General features: G+C 41.4%; 1 protein-coding gene across 3 annotated transcripts; it reads right to left on the reverse strand.

Moving 5' to 3' along the window:
• Positions 1-1,195: 1,195 nt before the first annotated feature.
• On the reverse strand, positions 1,196-17,841 carry rad54b (RAD54 homolog B). 3 transcript variants are annotated; one of them, XM_058375778.1, is made up of 15 exons: positions 17,731-17,841; positions 16,271-16,483; positions 15,296-15,521; positions 9,768-9,899; positions 8,937-9,233; positions 8,447-8,609; positions 6,811-7,036; positions 6,465-6,672; positions 5,888-6,027; positions 5,505-5,807; positions 4,996-5,147; positions 4,096-4,357; positions 2,555-2,621; positions 1,808-2,008; positions 1,196-1,577 (listed from the first exon to the last, which is right to left on the reverse strand). In XM_058375778.1, exons 2-15 carry the CDS (start codon positions 16,475-16,477, stop codon positions 1,354-1,356), a joined length of 2,808 nt encoding a protein of 935 aa, XP_058231761.1. In that variant the 5' UTR covers positions 16,478-16,483; positions 17,731-17,841; the 3' UTR covers positions 1,196-1,353. The 3 variants fall into 3 exon arrangements, with proteins under 3 accessions (XP_058231761.1, XP_058231762.1, XP_058231763.1); XM_058375779.1 differs by having other exon boundaries at positions 16,271-16,478; positions 17,731-17,839; XM_058375780.1 differs by lacking the exons at positions 15,296-15,521; positions 16,271-16,483; positions 17,731-17,841 and adding an exon at positions 12,131-12,305.
• Positions 17,842-21,819: the final 3,978 nt, after the last annotated feature.

Raw genomic sequence — 21,819 nt, forward strand, 5'->3', positions numbered from 1 at the left:
AGAAAACCAGATTTCACGTTTTTAGCTGTCGATTTTGGCAGAATTGGTCACAATTCAAGCCACAATGACAGCTGACAACTTTCCTTGTTCCTTGACTTTAAGTTATGTTCACGTGTCCAGCTATTGAAATGGGTTTTGAACCACAAGTAACTGAAATACAAATTTCTGCATGTCATGGCTGTGAATTCCTTAAGGTTTACACAAAAAAACTCATATGCACCAGTTCCCCACCACAAAATGATGCTGCCACTCCCATGCATTCTAATAAAATTTGCATTAAAAACCTCAAACATTTTCCTTCATACTTAGTGCTAATCGTCCTGGTCAAACATTGTAAGCTGTGTTTGGGCAGAAAACACTATCAAATGGCTTTGGAGTAAGGGTTTTTCTTTATTGCATAACAGCTTGTGATACTTATGAACCTAATGGACCTAATGATGGACCCAAACTTTCAGAGGACCACAATTTATTATTATTATTATTATTATTATTTTGTTTTCATTCTTGCCTCAGTTGCTTGGTATCAAGGACAAAAAGCCACTGTCTCTAAAAGCTCCTTTTACAGTCAGTGATACTCTGCCATTAACTCCTAATTATTTACAATTTAAAGAGACAGTCAACCTTACTGTACATAAACTTTTGACACTGGAATTTTGCTCTAGTGTATTAAAGTTGCAATAAATCTGTTTCTAATCAGTTGTTTTAAAAGTACAACCGTATAGTATAGTATACATGTATAGTCACATGAAATAGTGTGGAGTTGTGAAAAACAGATTGAAATCTTTATATAGTAGGTGTATGTGGTGTCTGTCTGTCTTTGGTCTCAACACTAATGCTTATGGGCAAAACAGTCATACTATTTCAATGTGAATAGAGCTACAGAGCCTGTTCCTTGCTAGTGGGTTAAGTCAGAGTCCCCATAAAATGGGAGCGTTGCATCAGGAAGGGCATCCAGCATTAAACCCGTGCCAAATCAAATAGATGATCCGCTGTGGCAACCCCGAAAAGTGAACAGCCAAAAAAACATTTTTAAATCTTGTTATCTAGTATTTTAGTGTAAAGTTAATAGGGTTAAGATTCTTCATACTGCTCCAGATTCACCATACTGAATCAAATATCTGTGCTACTTAGTAATATTTGTACAAACCTTACTTAAAGAGAGATGAACAAACACAGACTTTACATTAAGTCAATTTAATTCACACTTTTATTTAAAAATAAACAGCACATTCTCTGCGAATAACCTTTGTTATATTTACAGTTACAATACTTACATACGTTTCTTTACACCAGATTTATTCCATCTGATAAATCCACGCTCTTACATGTATAGCGTCTGTGTGCCTGAATGTTTTATGCCATATCTTGGGTTTTGGAAGTAGTGCTCTGAAAGGCATATGTGATATGACTGCGTGCGTGGTCCAAGTAAACATCACCATATGACGCAACGGTTCCAGAAAAATGCTTCCACTGCATAAGCTCAGACATGCTGACCCGCTGTGGAACACTGGCACCTTCTGCACGGCGACCCAACTGACACGCCCTCCCTGGAGCCATGATTGCGTCCTCAACCACACCTTCCAAATTTAACAGAACAAAAAAAAATTTTTTATTAAATGTGTACGTAAGACCAAATCAAAACACTTTACATCTTAATGCAATTATGTATGCAATGTAATTACATAATTATGTAATGTAATTAATGTACACTACTGAAACTGTATACTGAATGCAACATGATAAGGCTTCATACTCAATACAGTGCTGATGATACAGCAAAATGATCCAGAATGTGTGTGTCTATCACCTGGCATTCTTCCATCCCCTGAGCACTTGCAGTCAAGAAGGTCATGAGTGAGGCAGTCGGTATTAGAGTCAAAGGCGAAAAGGTCACGTAGTTCCTCGGCTGAGAAGTTGATGTGCTCGCCCTTTTTACCAAGGTCCACCACAGCTCCAGAAAGTCCCTGCTTACTCACCTGTCTCTGGTAGATCTTTTCTTCTATGGTACCTGAAAGAGAAAAAGCTCACAGTGAACACTCATCCCCTGTAATTTTCCCCCCTGTGGCCTGTTCACAGCTGCTAATTTCATAAAGTCATTATATTATGTTAGATCACAAGGTAAAGCTGAATTTTATAGTCTCTCTCGCTCTCTCTCTTGACCAATGGGTGAAAAAATCACCCTTAACTAGCAAGGCTTTAGACAAATTTCTTGTCAAATTTATTTGTTAAACTGGCTCAATACCTTGTGTATTGTTTGTAGAAAGATACAGAAAACACTTTTTGAAAGAATTCGGCCTAGCAGCATTTGACTGGTTTCTCCAGACCACCTAATATATTACACTGATGCAGACTGGCTAAAAGCAAACGAAATGATGTGTTGTTATACCTCTGTGAAAACAGTGTGAAGGTAGTGAATAGAGAAGGAGTGATAACACTGATACAGTAGTGTAGAGTACAGTAGGTAATGGGGTGTAGCAGTTAGATGACTGTTACAGGCCTAAGAAAAGGAAGTTTTGTGGAATTAAAAGTCTGAGTATTATCAATGTTGTCTAACCTGTTGTTAGAAATCTATAGATGTGAACTGTTTTCTTCTGCCCGTCTCGCCATACTCGGGCCATGGCCTAGAACATTACAAAAGATATAGCAAAATAAATGAATTATTCAATAAACAATACATTATTAGATAAAAATAAAATAACACAAAATCAATATTTACAAACATCATTGACTTGTGGCAAACACAACCATTGTGATGAGACTAAAATATTAAATATGAAAAATGAAAATATTTAAGTTGCAGCAGGTATAACAGAGTGAATACACCATATTTTGCATAAGTGCAACAAGTACAAATCAGAGATGGAGACTAAGTTTGAAACTTCTCTACTGTTCACCATTACTATGTTAGGTGTGTAGTCAGAGTGCCCATGCTGACCCCTGTCCACCAACAAGCACCTACAATGTGCACAGAGCATCAGAACTGGACCATGGAGCAATGGAAGAAGGTGTCTAATGAATCACAATTTCTTCTGCATCATATGCAAGGCCAGGAGCATGTGGGTCAGTTACCTGGGGAAGACAAGGCACCAGGATGCACTAAGGGAAGAAGGCAAGTCAGTGTGAAGCTCTGGGCAATGTTCTACTGTGAAACCTTGGGTCCTGGCATTCACATGGATGTTCCTTAGACACATACCACCTACCTAAACATTGTTACAGACCTAGTACACCTCTTCATGGTAAGGTTTTCCCTAAAGGGAGTGGACTATTTTAACCGGCTAATGCACCCTGCCACAATTCCTTAAGCAATTCAAGGTGTTGAGATGCAACTCTGAGATGTTGGACAAACAAATTCAATCAATGGAAGCCCCAATTCACAACCTGAAGGACTGGTTCAAGCTAAAAGAAAGGCTACAGGGGTGGTAGTTGCTCAAATGGTTAAGGATCTGGGTTGATGATTGGAAGATCGGGGTTCAAGCCCCAGCACTGCCTAGCTGCCACTGTAGGGGCCCTTGAGAAACCCTCCCTGCTCCAGGGGTGCTGCATCATGGCTGATCCAAGGATGGGTGATGCAAAGAAAGTATTTCACTGTGCTGTAATGTATATGTGACAAATAAAGGCTACTTGTGATAGGTGTGTGTAGAAATATATATAATAAAGAATTTCATAATAGATTCTTCAAACTTATTTATAATAACCTTAATGTAATTAATAACTGCTTATACACTTTACATATTTTGTAAGACCGCATACTCAAAAGATCATATGCTGCTGTCATTATAGAACTTCTCAAAGATTACAGAAACTCATTCTCTCAAATTCTGCACCATCTAGTGGCTGATATCTATGATTCATAAAGAGTAGATGAAGTGCAGTTGATCATTTGTGATTTGTAGAAGTGCTAGGAAAAAAATAGAAGGTCAAATAAAAAAATAAAAAGGTTGTTGTAAACTGATTGCCCTTCAATGCCCTTTAAAGTCATTACTTTAAGCATAAGCATATTAAGCGGCACTATGTTCTTTGTGGTATGGTTAAAGTATAACAGGGTGTGGTGCAACATTCTGATTTTCTTTGCATGACGATTCTACTTGGACAAACCTGTATGTCATTAGCTGGGTTCCAGTCTATATCATACAAAACCAGATGGGAGGCACCAACAAGATTAAGCCCCACACCTCCAGCCTTCGAACTGAGAAGAAACAGGAAGTGGGAGGAGTCTGGATGGTTAAAGGAGTCTACGATACGCTGTCGCTGGGCGACAGGTGTCTGTCCGTCAAGCCGACACCAGGTGTAACCAAGGTGAAGACAGAGATCTTGCAGCAGATCGAGAGTCTGGGTATAATTAGACACTAGCACAACCCTGCAAACAAGGAAAGGTAAAGAATAAATGAACAGAATAGTCAATCAAATCTTGCCCTTCGGTTAAAACGGACATATTTGAATACAGTGCTATGCAAAAGTATTCATCCCCTATGGAAGTTTTTGTTGTGTTACAACTGAAATAGACACAATTTGGATTGGGGGGATATCCATATAATCTGAAAAATTATGTACAATCATAGGTATTCTCCCCTGTTGTGAAACCTTTAAACCAGTTATCAAGTCAGAGAATTTGTTGAATTGACTCAAAGAAAACTGTCGGCCGATCTGATCGAGCTTTTGAACAACATTGCCAAGAAAAATCGGCAGAAACATCAGGAACCAGATATGCACAGCTGTAATTGTAGCCAGATGTGATTCTACCAAATAGTGATTGCTGTTTTAACCTTTGTATCACAATAAAAAAATATGATGCACCTTCAAGTGTTATATTGTGCCATTTATGGTTTAATAGTTTAAAAAAAAAAAAAAACCTTGCTGAATCAATCGCAAATCCAGTTTGTAAAATAATGCGGTGAAGTTCAAGGGGGTGAATAATTATGCAAGGCACTGCACACGTTTAATATGAAGCTAAATGTACTAATGCATGACCAAGTGCAAGGATGTATTTGACTGTACTTGTCTGTGAAGTTGACGTGCTTTATAGCAGCCAAAAGGTCTGTGAGCACCAGCAATTTCCCAGAGTCTCCAGTGCAAAAACCTCCAGTGGCGTAGGTCTCGGGAAAAAGATCTATACAGATGCTGTCATATAGATCATCAGTCTTCTTCTCCTGAAATGCAGAAAAATATCATAAGAAATAAATAACCTTACATGTAAGACATGTTCAGTGATTGTGTTCCTGATCAAATGCCTTAAGTTAAGAAACAAAAAAATATTAAATTCTTGCTTGAAGAAGTGATTTGAAGAACTGGAATTGATTTGGGGCTGTCTGGCACTTCAGGGATTTGATTACCTAACCTTACAATCAGACAGGGAAACCTTAAAAACTCGGGTACCACTGCATTCTAGAAATCATTTTTTTCTTTCATTCTCTAATAGTAAAATTAGCTCCTCACTTCTCAGTCAAGTCAGAAATTAATATGCATCTCAAAAGAAGTCAAGCTGTTGTCTGGGCATTATCACAAACCTTCATTGTGTTGTAAAGGAGCCCAGGGTGGTTGCACAGTTTCTTCAAAGCATTTATACAGGCAAGGTGAGGGCTGTGTGTAAATGCGTGTGTGCTGGCAGCAGCGAAACAGGCTTTGACAGGACGGCTAGCGAGCAGCTCATTGTACAGCTGCACCTGCAGCGATGTGGGCCGACAGAACACCGTCCATTCCAGCCGTCCAGGTAAGAAACGGTTGATGATCTCCTGAGTCCGCCGTAACGTAAATGCACCGGTCAGCCGAGCAAGTTCTGCTGCTCGCTCTTCACCTATGCACCTCTCCTCCTAAAACACATTACAGCTCTTCAGATCTCACATATGCATCCGAATGTATGTGATTTCTTTTATTAAAATGAGTGCGCTACCTCAGAGCAGGTGGGTTGACGGGATCTGAGAATCGGTTCTTCATAGATCTTTCTGTAGGCTGCTGAAGTTCCCAAAATGCCTGGATTTACAAACTCGATAATGGAGTAGAACTCTTGGAGGTCATTCTGAACAGGCGTACCTGGTAGTGGTTATAGATACAAACTAAAATTGTAGTATTATTTCTTTATTTTAAATGAATATTGAATCTGTCTCATTTAGGCAAAATTACTTACATTAGTCCTAATGATACTTTGCTATGAAGATAACTATACAATAATTATTCAGCCTAAAGTCTGGCATAGCAAAGAAATGATTACTATTAAATACTGTTAAGTGAATATACTGAATATGGTGAAAGACAGTAATTTGAGTTCAAGTCTGAACCTGTGACCCTGCAGTGTGAGATGGCAGTGCTCCACAATGAACCATGTATTCTAGTTCGGTCATGTGCAATTTTTGTGATTTGTTTTGTATTTCTAATCAAGTCTAGCTAAACATAGTAGTAAAAACAAGTAGAAACCACTAATAAGAGTGAGAAAATAGAAGAGAACTTGTGGGTGGGTGGGTGTGACTGACCTGTAAGTATTACCCGACGTTCACAGGACAGGGCAGTTAGAGCGCTGGCTGTCTTGATATTGCTGTTTTTAAGCCTATGGCCCTCATCACAGATGACCAGACCAAACTCCAGCTTCTTTACGTTTTCTACAGAGCGCAGTAGCATCTCATAACTAATCACCATCACAGGAGACAGGGGACAGGATATAAAGTCCTCCACACGGTTATCCTACGGAATAAACATGCACACAAACACATGAGGTATATTCACTGGCTTTTGAATTACTGTAGCCCACAGTCCAGTATAGACATAAAGATACTTCTGAGTGTGAAACACATGAGAACAAAAACACACATCAGGACAAACCTGGTCAACAGTGTAAACACTGATCCTCTCTCTGCCAAGCCATTTGTTGAATTCAACAGCCCAGTTTTTCACCAGGCTACCGGGGCAAACCACCAACGCTCTCTTCAGTACAGGCCGCCCACCATAAGGTCCCTGTCTCAGTAAAGTCCACAACACACACACACATTGCAGTGTCTTTCCCAAACCCATCTCATCTGCTAGAATGGCTCCACAGCGTCCAGCCAACCTGCAACATACAACACACTGACACAGTTACCTTCGGCAGTACTACACAGAAAAAACTACAGTCACTATCCAGGTTATTAGGAAGATCTGTTATTAGGAACATCATGTGGCAGAAGGACAAAACATAAAGTGTCCTTGTCATGCCTCCAGCTCCAATCTGTCAAGGTATGTATTCTACAAGAACCTCTCAAGGTATGCTGTGCTACCTGGCTCAAGATGTTAGAAGTTGTGAGGTGGACCTGCCACAGATTGGAACAGAACTCTTCATCACGTTCCTCAAACCATTCACAATAGGAGTGCCATGATCACACACCTTGTACGCAGCACTGTTTGGGTAGATGGTACATGAATGGCTGGACACAGGGTTTCCCAACAGGACACTGCCTAGAGCATCACAGTCCATTCACTGACTTATTTACTTCCTACCGTAAATTCTGGGGAAATCTCTTTACCAAAATAATTGGCTCAAACATACCCAGTCATCTACATGAAGTAAAAGAACATGAGATCATTGGACCAGACAACCTTTCATTCCACCAAGGTCAAATAAGTAACTTATTTAAGTTACTTGTAACCTTCCAGTCAGCTTGAACCAGTCTGGTCATTCTCCTCTGAGATCTCTCAATGCTTTTCTGCGAATCTGTCGCTCAATGGACGATTTTGTACCATTCTGTGTAATCTATGTTCTATAAACTTTATAGACTGCTGGGCATCCCAGGAGATCAATACTTTTCTGGAATACTATAACAAGCTCATCTGGAACCAACACCCAGGCATCAGTCAAATTCTCAGAGATCCCATTTTTCCCTCAGGTTCCAGTGTTAGCATGGACTAGCCTGCAGCTACACAGGCCCACAGGCAGCAGGACGTGATGCACTGTTGGTTGTAAAAAAAAAAAAAAAAAGTCCTCCTGTAACTATTATTAGGTATTGCCTTGTCCTTTCTGAGATGCTCTGACCCAGTTGTCTGGTCATAACAATTTGTCCCTTGTCAGTTGCTCAAACCTGCCTCCTGAATTCTACACACTGACTACAGAAACTGACTGTTCATATGCCATCTAATATCTCAGAGACCTAGACATATGCCACTGTTACTGGATGATGAGTATCATTTGCTTTATTTGTGAGTGATCATAAGACTGTGCATCATAACAGCTGCCCCTAAATAGAAAATAGTGATATGCTCTCTTTAGGAAGTGGCTCTTTAGGTTGTGGCCGATAATGATCTTAGTGTTTTTCAGTCTTGCAAACACATCCCTTATAAAACCACAAGGGTGGACAAATCAGGAGAATGGACATCTAGGATGTAAACTAGGCTAAAACCTTGCCACAAATCTGTTATCATGCGGAAAAAGGTCTATAGCGTGTGTTCTTCTTAACAGTGTGGGGGGAAAAGAGAGAAAGTCTCCTACCTCATTCCCAAGAGGCATTCATAGAGGAAGACCACACCCTCCCTCTGATGTGGTCGCAGATGATTTGTAAGGTGAGGGTCCACAACCACGTCCACTAATGCGAGTCCACTTTTATTACAAAGCCACTGGTGATTGGCTGAGGGCCGAGGCATCACAAGAGCTCCTATTTCAAGACACTCCAAAAGTTAGAGATATCGGAGTAACAGTGATGAGCAGAAAAGCAACAGACATCAAATTTGAGGTAGATGAACTACAACAGCAGAAGACCACATCATGCTCCATTCCTGTTCGCCAAGAAGTCTGAGGTTATTAATGGGGAAATGCTCACTGATACTGGACTGTTAAAGATTAGAAAAAGACCAGGTGATGTTTTTCTAATCTTCAACTGAGTTTCAGTAGGCTGCAAGGGTTATTTTAAAATGCCAGTTATTGAACTTAATGTTATTTCTGCTTTCAGTTGCGAGTTTCATATACAAGGCCAGTTGCGTACCTGGGCTATTAGGATCATGCCTTGGCTTGCAGACAGGTCCCTCGGGTTCAGACACTCTCAAAGTTGCATCCTTCAGCGCTGGTCTGGCAAAGGGTTTGGCCAGCTGAGGTCTCTGGTGTCTGACTGGCGCTTGTGCAGTCATCTCTAGAGGAACCTCCACGATGGCATCTTGAAAACATCGTCCCTTAGCATAGTCTTCATCTGAGATGACCCCCATGACCTCGATCTGCTTCCCTCCTACCGTCAAAGTCTGGCCCTCGCACAGACTCTCCAGCTCAGATGCTTTGTAACCTGACCCTTAAACACACGTTCACACAAATTAAGTTGCACTTCTAAAGCTGCTCATGAGAAAAGTAAATGTATAACCATGCACACTTAGCTGACTTGTACTGGCAGCTTAATATATTACAAAGAAAAGCTCAAAAACACGACAATTTATCTCTGCGACTTGGAGTGTGAAATATATAAATAAAAGTAACCTCTTAAAACACAAGCTGGTAGGTGGCTCAGCTACGTCAAGTTGCCCCTAGGTGTTAATGTGTGTGCATGGTGCTTTATGACGGCATGGGAATTCATCCAAAGTGTATTTCTGCCTCACACCCACTGTTACTGGGATAGGCTCTGGATCCAAAGTGACCCTGACCAGGATAAAGCAGTTACTGAAGATGAATGAATCATTTGTCCTGCCCTACATGACTTGTGTCTTGCATTACAGAGTCTATATTGGTGCAAGGACAGAAGCTAGCCAGTTAAGCAACCCACCCACATTCCTGCTCAGATACTATTTGTAATAACTTTGTTAAGCCAATATGTGTGCAGTCGTGTTTTCACCTCGTCCAATATCTCTCCCCTCCATGTCTTTGAGGACAACACTGCGTCCTGAGGCCACGAGTACGGCGTCACCTTCCCAGCGCTTGTGCTTCCTGGAGGATACCTTGCACCACATTACACTGTAGTACCGGGCTAAAACACACAAGCAAAAACTTATTAAAGAAACGTTTTTATTCATTAGAAAATGATTATTTGAAAAGTGTTATGCATTTTAGGAAGCACACAGACACACGCCTGTAATATTTGTTTATGGGGAGAACTAAGTATTATGTATGCATAGTAAACTCCCATTAGTCTCAAGTAATTCAAGTTATATGCGCCTTAGGAGTAGGTTGTCAAGACATTTAAATTATTTTTGTAATTATTTGTAACTACAAGAACATCTTCAGAAAGCTATAAAGGGTGTCATTTTGCGTATCCAATACAAGGTAAAGCAGTTATTGTATAAGATTATTACAAAAAATATATCAACCAACCAAAAAACAAGCTTGTTAAATAAAATAGACATGACTACGAAAAATTACTGCTTTATTATTGCAACAAAATACAATCATGTGTCTCATATTCACAGATAGTTAAAACATTTACTAAAAAATAAATCAAATAAATTAGTCATTTATAAAACCCCATACACACAAGCACCGTTACTGTCTTTACACTACTTTTGTGTGTTTGCTACATTAGGGGCAGTCCATGGCGTAGCCGCGCCGCCCTTAGCTTCTCCACTTTGACTTTTGACCTCAAGAGCTCCTCCTCTAACTGTTGCTTTCTTTTCAACCCTTCTCGTTTCTCGTCTAGATATTGTCCAAGCTTCCTGTGATTGGCCAGTAAAAGCTCATGTTCCTCTCGCATCATCTGCAAAGACTCCGCCTCCAGCGCAGGGTTTCTGAACAAAACACCGCCCCTGTCGTAGAGGCTGCGTCGGGATGCGGGTGCCGAAGGTGAAGGTGGGAGATGCACAGAGGAGGGGCAGGGCGAGAGAGAGGCTGCGTATACGTTAGAGACAAGTTCTTCTTCCTCTTCGTCCTCCTCAACCTCATTCTCAGTCTGTGCAACAGGCTCCTGACTGTGTGGAGTTGTTAATGTAACAGGTGAATCGTGTGGGATTACAATTTGGAGATCAGGTGGAGGTTTGACATCCTCCGACTCCACCCTCACCACTCTGGCAGCAGGTGTGTTGTCCGGCGCAGCAGGAAGAGACGAACTGCTGCCGGGTTGCTCGACTGGAGAGTTCATCTTGTATTGCAACCTATCAGAAAAGTCAGTAAAAGTATGTTCACATGATAATAGTACATGTCAAGACAAATAAATATAAATAATCCTATCTATTACATATATTTTGGTGTGTTTAGATGTGTAGAAGTGTGCTGAGGAGTGTTCAGGTGTGTTGAAGTGTTTACCGTTGAGCTGAATCCCAACACTCCTCTAAACACCTACAAACATAACTCCTTTCATCAACATCTGTTTTCAGCATGGATAAGAGTGTCCTAATTATACCTGCAATACTTTTTGACTACCTGCTCTCATACCTTAGTGGTGCCAGTGGGATTTAGTCCTTGTTTCATCTCTACCTAAAGAGAGCAATGAAGCAGTGCTTTACTCTTTTAGCCTGTCTCTGTACATTGTAGCAGTATGATGACAGCATGGCACACAGAAACCGTTGAACAAAACAAAAATATAGCAGTAACCAGAATCATTTTTCTCTTCCATATATTTAAATAGAGGCATATTCTGGCGTCTAAACAAGTTTTAGTGTGGCGTTTTCCTTTAATAACTTTATATTTAATTTCACACATATTGCCATTGCTCCTTCATGTCTCAAGAATGAAAAATTAGATATTAAACTGCTGTATTCAACCAGTTTTTCTCTTCCACCCACAACTATACACACACTGATGTTACTACATCACTGAAGAGTAATGTCTAGCGCTCTGGAGTAAAGAAAGAAAAATATGGGGCTTTTTAAACTCAAGGAAACAGAAAACGAAAAAAGTAGTGAAAAGTAGTGCTGTTTACTAATAGTTTATGACATACAGAACTTAAATATGGACTTTAAACAGGTGTGTGTGTGTGGAGAGAAAGAAAGAGAGAAAGAGAAAGAGGGAGAGGGGGCGAGAGAGACAGAGACAGAGAGAGATAAAGAGAGAGAGAATTGACACTAACCAATAAGCACATGACTAATGGACTAACGCAGGTGTAGGTTTAAGTTCAAATCAATCACACTACATGATGCTCACCGTCCCACATTCTGCATCAGTCTTCCATCATGTTTGAATATGCATGTGCTTTGGTGTACTGTATTGTGTTCATTTTGTTGTTCATATCCATATAGTTGTGTGTGCACATGCATACTTGGACCTCACCTGTGGAGCGTGTTGTGCTCTTTGTCCCCTCCATGAAACAGATGCGGAATCATCTCCATGATCCGTTTGGTCGGTTCCGAGATGCTACCCCGATACTCAGGCTGGGCGTGGCTCCGCTGGACCACTTCTTGCTTGGCACTCTCTTTGAGGCGTTTGTACAGGGTCCGGAGTCCCTGGGCTGTCCGGGGTGGCCTTTCTCCTCCCAGGTTGTTGTAGCGCTCGGCTATGCTCTCCCAGCACCGGTTCTTGTCCACAATCACTGCGTGCTTGTTTGTGTGCTCCTCCAAAATGCGGATGTGCGGCTGAACCAGGCGGAGTAGGTCCAGTTTCTCAGACAGAGTAAAGTTTGAAGAGCGTGCCTTGCCCACCAAGCTGCTCGTCATAAACAAAGCAGACATCTTGGTTCTAGACTGGTCCTGGTACCTCTAGGCTCTGCTTCTTTTCCCTCACCTCTATCCACTAGGTCTTTTCTCCCTGGCTTCTTGCCCTGTACTGTGTGTCAGTTTGTCTTTCTCTTGAAAACACTTGCACGTGTGTGTGAGTTTCTGTGCTGGTTCTGTTACACAGCCACACACTCTCTCCACGCAGAGAGACGTGAAGGGGGAAAAAAATCAGGCTTAACTAGGCCAGCCTCGATTAGGCCCACGCCTATAGGGGAGGGCTCTGCTCAAATTCCTTTCAGCTTAAGCTGACGCAGGTTCAGTAAAGCTGCTTAAGCCTGGCCTGACCTACATAACAAACCCAACTGCATTACAACAGAAAAAAATGACACTCTCACATGGCAAAGGCGTTGAGATAAAATTGCTGTTGATTGGAAAGAACTTGATAATTGCTTCAAAATCACGACTAAAATGCGTTGGGGATTTTTTTTTTCCCCAAGCCGAGGAGGACAAACGGATAAACTCAGTATTAAGACTGCATACTATTCAGTACAGTAGTGAGAGCTTTATAACCAGCCATAGTTTGTGCTTTATTCTGTCGGCATACTATTTAGTGCGGTAGTGTGCGGTTTGGGACGCAGCCAGGAACCGCTTTGTAGCGAGTCTGGAAAAACGCTGGCTTTCGATTTATTATCTAATATTTCCTCTGCTACATGATTGTATGGCGACTGTAACATCGACATGTGCAAGAGAAACACCAGTTGCTCCTAATTTCAAGGGGACGTCTCGGGAGACTTGCTTCTTGTGCTTGAGCTCTGCTTTGGGAGCTGCTCAGTGGCTACTGATCCGTGGGACGTCAATCATATGTACCACGCGTGCTGATTGGTTCCTTTCCTTCATGGGGCGGGCACAATAAGGGAGGGCAGTGCAGTTCAAGCCGGAGCCAGTTCAGCACAGAAGTTAGGTTTGTACCGGTTATAGCGCTAAGATTTCCAACTAAATATATTCAGTGTCTTCAATTACATCCGATCTATTATCATTTCCGTCTACAGTCGAGCTTAGCTTCGGCGGTCAGAGCTGGACTTTGAACCGAGCTGAAAAATCTATCAGTTAGCTGTTTAATAATTATTAACACATCACCATTTATATTATAGAATAACCATCGGTTCCAACTCTTGAATCATTAGAAATAAAGCAGTGTGTTTTGAGGACAGAATTTATAGATATGTAGATGGATAGATATAGATAGACACCGATGGAATATATAAACTGTATATAACTTTAAGGAATAAAAGTTGACAAAATATTTACAGAACACGGTAGTTTGTGTCAAATAGATGCATCAGATAATGGTGTCCTTTCTCAGAGGACCAACAAAGCCCGACATATTGCGTGAAATCCACTTTTGTTTACAAGCTCCTTGTTTTTAAGCATCACGAAGGAAAGCTACGAGTACCGCCACAATTTATTTATACTGATTACGTCACTTCCTCCAGCGCACAGCCTTAGTGCCGCCCACAGCGCGTGATTGACAGGGATACTTGGACGTCTAAAAATGCTAACGGGGATTGAAAGATGTCGGATTTATTTATTTATTTTGGTCGGAAAATCAAGCAGAGTGTACCCTAATCTTACAGGATAGTGCAACATGTTCAAACTACACCACAAAATAACTACATACACCAATCAGGCATAACATTATGAACACCTGCCTAATATTGTTAGTCCCCCTTTTGCTGCCAAAACAGCCCTGAGCCACTGAGGCATGAACACTGGATCTCTGAAGGTGTTCTGTGGTATCTGGCACCAGGATGTTGGCAGCAGATCCATTAGGTCCTGTAAGTTGTGATGTGGGGCCTCCAAGGGTCACACCGATCAGGACTTAAAGGATACTTTTGATAGACACTGACCACTGCAGACCGGGAACACCCCACAAGAGCTGCACTTTTGGAGATGCTCTGATCCAGTCGTCTAGCCATCACAATTTGGCCCTTGTGAAACTCGCTAAAAATTCTTATGCTTGCCCAGTTTTCCTGCTTCTAACACATCAACTTTGAGAACAAAATGTTCACTTGCTGCCTATTATATCCCACCCACTAACAGGGGCCATGATGAGGAGATAATCAGTCTTATTCACTTCACCTGTCAGTGCTCATAAAGTTATGCCGGATCGGTGTATAATAAAAATGAGAAATGAAGCACCATTCCCCTCAAACAATATTTCAAGTGTCAATCACAACACACATAACAGTGTTTCATATAAGCATCCTGTGACAGTGAAATGCTGACTGGAGTGGCCAAGTGGGACCCAAAGCTAGTTTGGGGTAACAAGACATAATGTCCGAGTATCTAAAAGTTTCAATAGTGTGTATTCGTCTTGGAACCCTGTATTCATGTTCATGCAAGTTTTAAATTAATTTCAGAAAGGACGGAGCACTACTCTCATTCGTTTTCTATTAGATTACCATTACAGGGTTTTTTTGCAAAGGTTTATGTTCATCTAGGTGGAATGGTGTCTTCTTTTCATATTTAAGACTTCATTTGCATTCAGTCTGCCTGCTACACTGCAAAATATTCTTTGTGTGTATTTATTAAATAGAACACACTTTTGATGGAGAGTAAATGACCTGTATATATTTGGGGGAACTGGATAACCAGCTACTTTGATCAGAAAGTAAATCAAGTGGATATAATTTGAATAAAAGTTCAGAATAACCAAAAGTGTCTACAGTTATATATATGTTTGTAATCTACTCCACTGTTAAGAACCAATACTCAATCTTACCGGTTGGCATGATGGAGGTGTGTGAACTTGGTAACTCCAGCTGTTGTGATGAGGGTGAATCTGGGAGCTCCACTGATTCCAGAGAACAGCCGAGACGCTCCGGGGTATTTTCTTTCCTCTCTTCCTGAGCGACAGCACTCAGAACCCTGGCTAAAGCCCTACCCACTGCAGATGCTTTGGCAACAGCTGGAGTGTCTCCAGTCCTCTCAGACAAGCTCCTTTGTACCTGCACAGGAAAACAGCTTTAATTAACAGTGCAGAGAATCAGTTTTGAGTGGTTCCATGGTTTGCTGTTAGCATGCATAGCAGAGGCCTCATGCACTATAAATGCAGCTAGACCTTGAAAATGAAAATCATCCAGATCTTGTAAAAGATCTAGTAATCTAATCTAGATTTTTTTTTTCCTCTCTTGAACTTGAACTCTCCTGAAGACCATCCTGTGGTGAAAAACTGACCATCAAAAGTTTGCAGAACTCCTCACTCTTTCAACAAATGCATTTACCTTCATTATTACACTTTACTTACAGTTATTATTGGTTTAAGATTTTTTTCAATGATTACAGCCTTTCATCAGTTAGACACAATATTTACACATTTCCTAGAAGACAAAACAATAACAATTTACACTGAATATCCTGTTCAAATGTTTAGCCAGGGGTCCCTGGCTCTTATTGTGGTGTTGCTTACTTTCCTCAGTGTGAAAAGACGGCATTACATTACATCTCGACATTACATAGCTACTATTGGAAATGGTTTAAATGTGCAGAAAAAGATGCTCGTCCTTGATCATCCGGGTAACAACGCATAGAATTAATATTTAAATGTATGTGGAAGTGTGGCAGATGTTTTAAGAAGCTATTTTAATTTCTATTGATCGTAGAGAAAAAAGTATAGATCACTATATCCATAACAACACTCTGATCTAGCTGTGCAAGGACACTTGAGAATGTTTACTGAACAGGACATTAACAGTACCTTGTTAAGGACATTGGAAGATGCTGGTTTGGGTGCTGATGTTGGAACTTGTCCTGGGTTTGATGTTGGTACAGTGCTGGATGTCGGGCCTGGCCTTGGGTTTGAGGTGGGCACTGCACCTGTGTGCACCGGGGCAGGAGGTACAAATCGCGGCTTCTTTGCAGCATTGCCGTGGAGGAGCTGACTTGGTGCTGCAGACCTGCGCATCCTGTTCTAGTTGATCAACACAGCAGTCATAAATTAATACGAGCCTGTAGAGGTAAGCACAGTGCATAGTATACAGTGCCAAGGTGTTCAAACAGGGTGTATCCCCGCATCGAACCCAGTGCCGCCTCAGATCCCGTGCTGCCTCACATCCAGTGCCGCCTCAAACACAGTGCTGTCTCAAACCCGGTGCTGCCTCAAACACACTGCTGTCTCACGCCCAGTGATGCCTCACACCCGGCGCTGCCTCAAAATCAGTGCTGCCTCATTGCCGGGGCCGCCTTACGCCTGGTACTGCCTTACACCCGGTGCTGCTTCAAACACAGTGCTGCCGCCTCAAACACGGTGCTGTCTCACGCCCGGTGCTGCCTCAAACAAACTGCTGTCTCATGCCCAGTGCTGCTTCTAACACAGTGCTGTCTCATGCCTGATGCTGCCTCACGGCCGGGGCCGCCTCAAACACAGTGCTGCCTCAAACACAGTACTACCTTACGTCCGGTGCTGCTTCAAACACAGTGCTACCTCACGCCCGGTGCTGCAGCCTCAAACACAGTGCTACCTCACGCCCGGTGCTGCCTCAAACACGGTGCTGCCTCACGCCTGGTGCTGCCTCACAACCGGGGCCGCCTCAAACACGGTGCTGTCTCACGCCCGGGGCCGCCTCAAACACGGTGCTGTCTCACGCCCGGTGCTGGCTCACATCCAGTGCCACCTCACACCCCGTGCTGCCGCCTCACACCAGGTGCTGCTTCAAACACGGTGCCGCCTCAAACAAGGTGCTGTCTCACATCCGGTGCTGTCTCACATCCGGTGCCGCCTCAAACAAGGTGCTGTCTCACGCCCAGTGCTGCTTCACAGTACTGCCCTTCACACCCGGTGCTGCAGCCTCAAACACAGTGCTGCCTCACGCCCAGTGCTGCCTCACGCCCAGTGCTGCCTCACATACAATGCACTCTCACGCACAGTACTGTTTCACACCCAATGCTCCCGGGAATAACTGGATCCACCTCGACCCGGATAAAGCTCTTACTGAAGATGAAAATCATAAACAAAATATGTCAAAGTCTTCTAGAGAGGCCATATTAACCATCCAGACAAACAAACTAACTCACAGTAAAATCCCAGCTGTTTCACTCCATAACTGAGGAGCGCGTGCAGATAACTAAGTAACGTCCTGACTCCTATACAAACATCTATAATAACAATTATTGTAGAAACATTAATCATCAAATTAATATCTTTATTTAATAACTTGCCTGTTTTGTTTGGTCTTGTCTGTATTCCGTATTTACGTTTATTCAGTCATTGTTGTGTCGCTAAGCTAGCCACTGTACAGCCAATGCACTGCGTCCCTCTCAAAATGCGCGCAGTTTCCCCAGGAAATGACATCACGTGGTTTTGGTTGGTCGAGAAGAAATGCTGTTGAAAATGTTATTTTTAACAGCGCTAGAGTAGTGTATATGTAAGATATGAATGAACAATAGAGCAAAGGAAATCTTCATGGAGCTTGTAATATTTCTAATGCACTTTCGGTAGGTTGGAGTACCGGAAGCCTTACTTGGCAAAACCAGATACGTCAACCGTGCTATCATCTTGGAGAGGTCAACTTTCCATGTTGAGCTCGTTGAATTGATTCTCATGGATCGGAGCCAAGTAAGGTTTTCCTTACAGATGCTTACTCAGGGTGCAGGTTTTGTATGTGTCTAGTAATGGCAAAATTAATCTCCTCGAAAAAAAAATTTCATTAATGGATGCTTTTCAACAAAATGTGCATTAGTGCCCTCTCGTGGCCAAAACAATGAAGTGCAGATAGTAATGTACTGTGTGCTAGTGGAAGCAGGGTTCATTGCATTGAGAAAAAAGGAAGAAAAAATGTCAGCTGGTAAAACTTGGAAACTCTCTGGCTGCTATAGTAATAACCTATTGCATGAGACCCAGTAGATGTTTGTTTTACATTTATTAAATGGTGTCAATGCTTTTTATTGGTCACAGTCTTCATGTCAGAGGACTGTAGTTTCTAGTTTCTGATAACATGACAAGCTGCATTTTTGTTTTATTAAATACGGGGAAGGGGAAAGATATGAGGGAAAGATTTTGTTGCTGATAACAGGATAAGTGATAACTAATCATTATCCATTTGTAGTAGTTAAAATAACACACAATGTCATTCACTGTTGTGGTATAAGAGGAATAGAGAAATAAACACATTTCTTTTTCTTTGCTTTTATTGTGCTGGAGATGGAGAAATAAATTGTACTGGGTTTTTTGTTTGTTTGTTTTTTGCCTTAGAGCTTCAGTATCACAGGTGACATCTAGACAGATAGATAGATAGATAGATAGATAGATAGATAGATAGATAGATAGATAGATAGATAGATACTATAGATAGATAGATAGATAGATAGATAGATAGATAGATAGATAGATAGATAGATAGATAGATAGATAGATACTGTAGATAGATAGATAGATAGATAGATAGATAGATAGATAGATAGATAGATAGATAGATAGATAGATAGATACTGTAGATAGATAGATAGATAGATAGATAGATAGATAGATAGATAGATAGATAGATAGATAGATACTGTAGATAGATAGATAGATAGATAGATAGATAGATAGATAGATAGATAGATACTGTAGATAGATAGATAGATAGATAGATAGATAGATAGATAGATAGATAGATAGATAGATAGATACTGTAGATAGATAGATAGATAGATAGATAGATAGATAGATAGATAGATAGATAGATAGACTTTATTGATCCTATGAGGGAAATTCTTGTGTCTATAAGATCCACATTAAAATTAGATTCATGCTTTGGAGTGAGTTTACTACATGCTTAGTTTAGTACAAGAAATAAAGAAATAAAAATAAATACAGAAATAAAATAAATGCAAATTGTTAGTACAGGTGAAAACTGTGTATTTTTGTCACAATTTAATATATTAAGATATATTAAGCTATTAATATATTAAGAGGCCATGTCTGAAACACTTTCACCAAGTGGATTTTTAAGCGCACGTAAACTTCCACCTCTAACTGGCAGTGTCTGCTATTAACATGGAGTTAATATTGATGAAAATATTATACTCTGAGAAGAGTGCAGAGTAAAAGGCATGAAGAAAGACAAGACTGTGGCTTTTAACCACAAGACACCTGAGAGGACTTGAAAACTGATGCCTAGCTCGCTCTGCTGGCTGAGAAGTAATTATTTTGTTAGTTTGCCAGTGCTGCCAAGTCTTTTCAGGATAAAGTATTTACAGCATGCTCACAAAGTCACTAGAAGTCACCAGAGGATGCCCTGGACTCATTTGCATATTCGCTGGATTGTCAACATCATTTGCATATCGAAATATGATACATGAAGTAGAAAGATATTACTTGTAAAATGAAGTTGGGTGTCTGGGTGAGAGACTAGTGATGGGTAGGTGGGTGTAATGATTAGTAATCGTTTGGAGAAAACATTGGTGATCAGTGATTGGTCAGAGTGAACAATGGTGATCAGTGATTGGTCAGAGTGAACGAAGGTGATCAGTGATTGGTCAGAGTGAACAATGGTGATAGTCAGAGTAAACAATGGTGATCAGTGATTGGTCAGAGTGAACAATGGTGATCAGTGATTGGTCAGAGTGAACAATGGTGATCAGTGATTGGTCAGAGTGAACAAAGGTGATCAGTGATTGGTCAGAGTGAACAATGGTGATCAGTGATTGGTCAGAGTGAACGAAGGTGATCAGTGATTGGTCAGAGTGAACGAAGGTGATCAGTGATTGGTCAGAGTGAACGAAGGTGATCAGTGATTGGTCAGAGTGAACGAAGGTGATCAGTGATTGGTCAGAGTGAACAATGGTGATCAGTGATTGGTCAGAGTGAACGAAGGTGATCAGTGATTGGTCAGAGTGAACAATGGTGATAGTCAGAGTAAACAATGGTGATCAGTGATTGGTCAGAGTGAACAATGGTGATCAGTGATTGGTCAGAGTGAACAATGGTGATCAGTGATTGGTCAGAGTGAACAATGGTGATAGAGTGAACGAAGGTGATCAGTGATTGGTCAGAGTGAACAATGGTGATCAGTGATTAGTCAGAGTGAACAATGGTGATCAGTGATTGGTCAGAGTGAACAATGGTGATCAGTGATTAGTCAGAGTGAACAATGGTGATCAGTGATTGGTCAGAGTGAACAATGGTGATCAGTGATTGGTCAGAATGAACGAAGGTGATCAGTGATTGGTCAGAGTGAACGAAGGTGATCAGGGATTGGTCAGAGTGAACAATGGTGATCAGTGATTAGTCAGAGTGAACAATGGTGATCAGTGATTAGTCAGAGTGAACGAAGGTGATCAGTGATTGATCAGAGTGAACAATGGTGATCAGTGATTAGTCAGAGTGAACAATGGTGATCAGTGATTAGTCAGAGTGAACGAGGGTGATCAGTGATTAGTCACAGTGAACAATGGTGATCAGTGATTAGTCACAGTGAACAATGGTGATCAGTGATTGGTCAGAGTGAACAATGGTGATCAGTGATTGGTCAGAGTGAACAATGGTGATCAGTGATTGGTCAGAGTGAACAATGGTGATCAGTGATTAGTCAGAGTGAACGAGGGTGATCAGTGATTAGTCAGAGTGAACAATGGTGATCAGTGATTGGTCAGAGTGAACAATGGTGATCAGTGATTGGTCAGAATGAACGAAGGTGATCAGTGATTGGTCAGAGTGAACGAAGGTGATCAGGGATTAGTCAGAGTGAACAATGGTGATCAGTGATTAGTCAGAGTGAACAATGGTGATCAGTGATTAGTCAGAGTGAACAATGGTGATCAGTGATTGATCAGAGTGAACAATGGTGATCAGTGATTAGTCAGAGTGAACAATGGTGATCAGTGATTAGTCAGAGTGAACGAGGGTGATCAGTGATTAGTCACAGTGAACAATGGTGATCAGTGATTAGTCACAGTGAACAATGGTGATCAGTGATTGGTCAGAGTGAACAATGGTGATCAGTGATTGGTCAGAGTGAACAATGGTGATCAGTGATTAGTCAGAGTGAACAATGGTGATCAGTGATTGGTCAGAGTGAACAATGGTGATCAGTGATTAGTCAGAGTGAACAATGGTGATCAGTGATTAGTCACAGTGAACAATGGTGATCAGTGATTGGTCAGAGTGAACGAGGGTGATCAGTGATTAGTCACAGTGAACAATGGTGATCAGTGATTAGTCAGAGTGAACGAGGGTGATCAGTGATTAGTCACAGTGAACAATGGTGATCAGTGATTAGTCACAGTGAACAATGGTGATCAGTGATTGGTCAGAGTGAACAATGG

This window comes from Hemibagrus wyckioides, linkage group LG23 (assembly GCF_019097595.1).
Source record: "Hemibagrus wyckioides isolate EC202008001 linkage group LG23, SWU_Hwy_1.0, whole genome shotgun sequence".
NCBI classification, from domain to species: Eukaryota; Metazoa; Chordata; class Actinopteri; order Siluriformes; family Bagridae; genus Hemibagrus; species Hemibagrus wyckioides.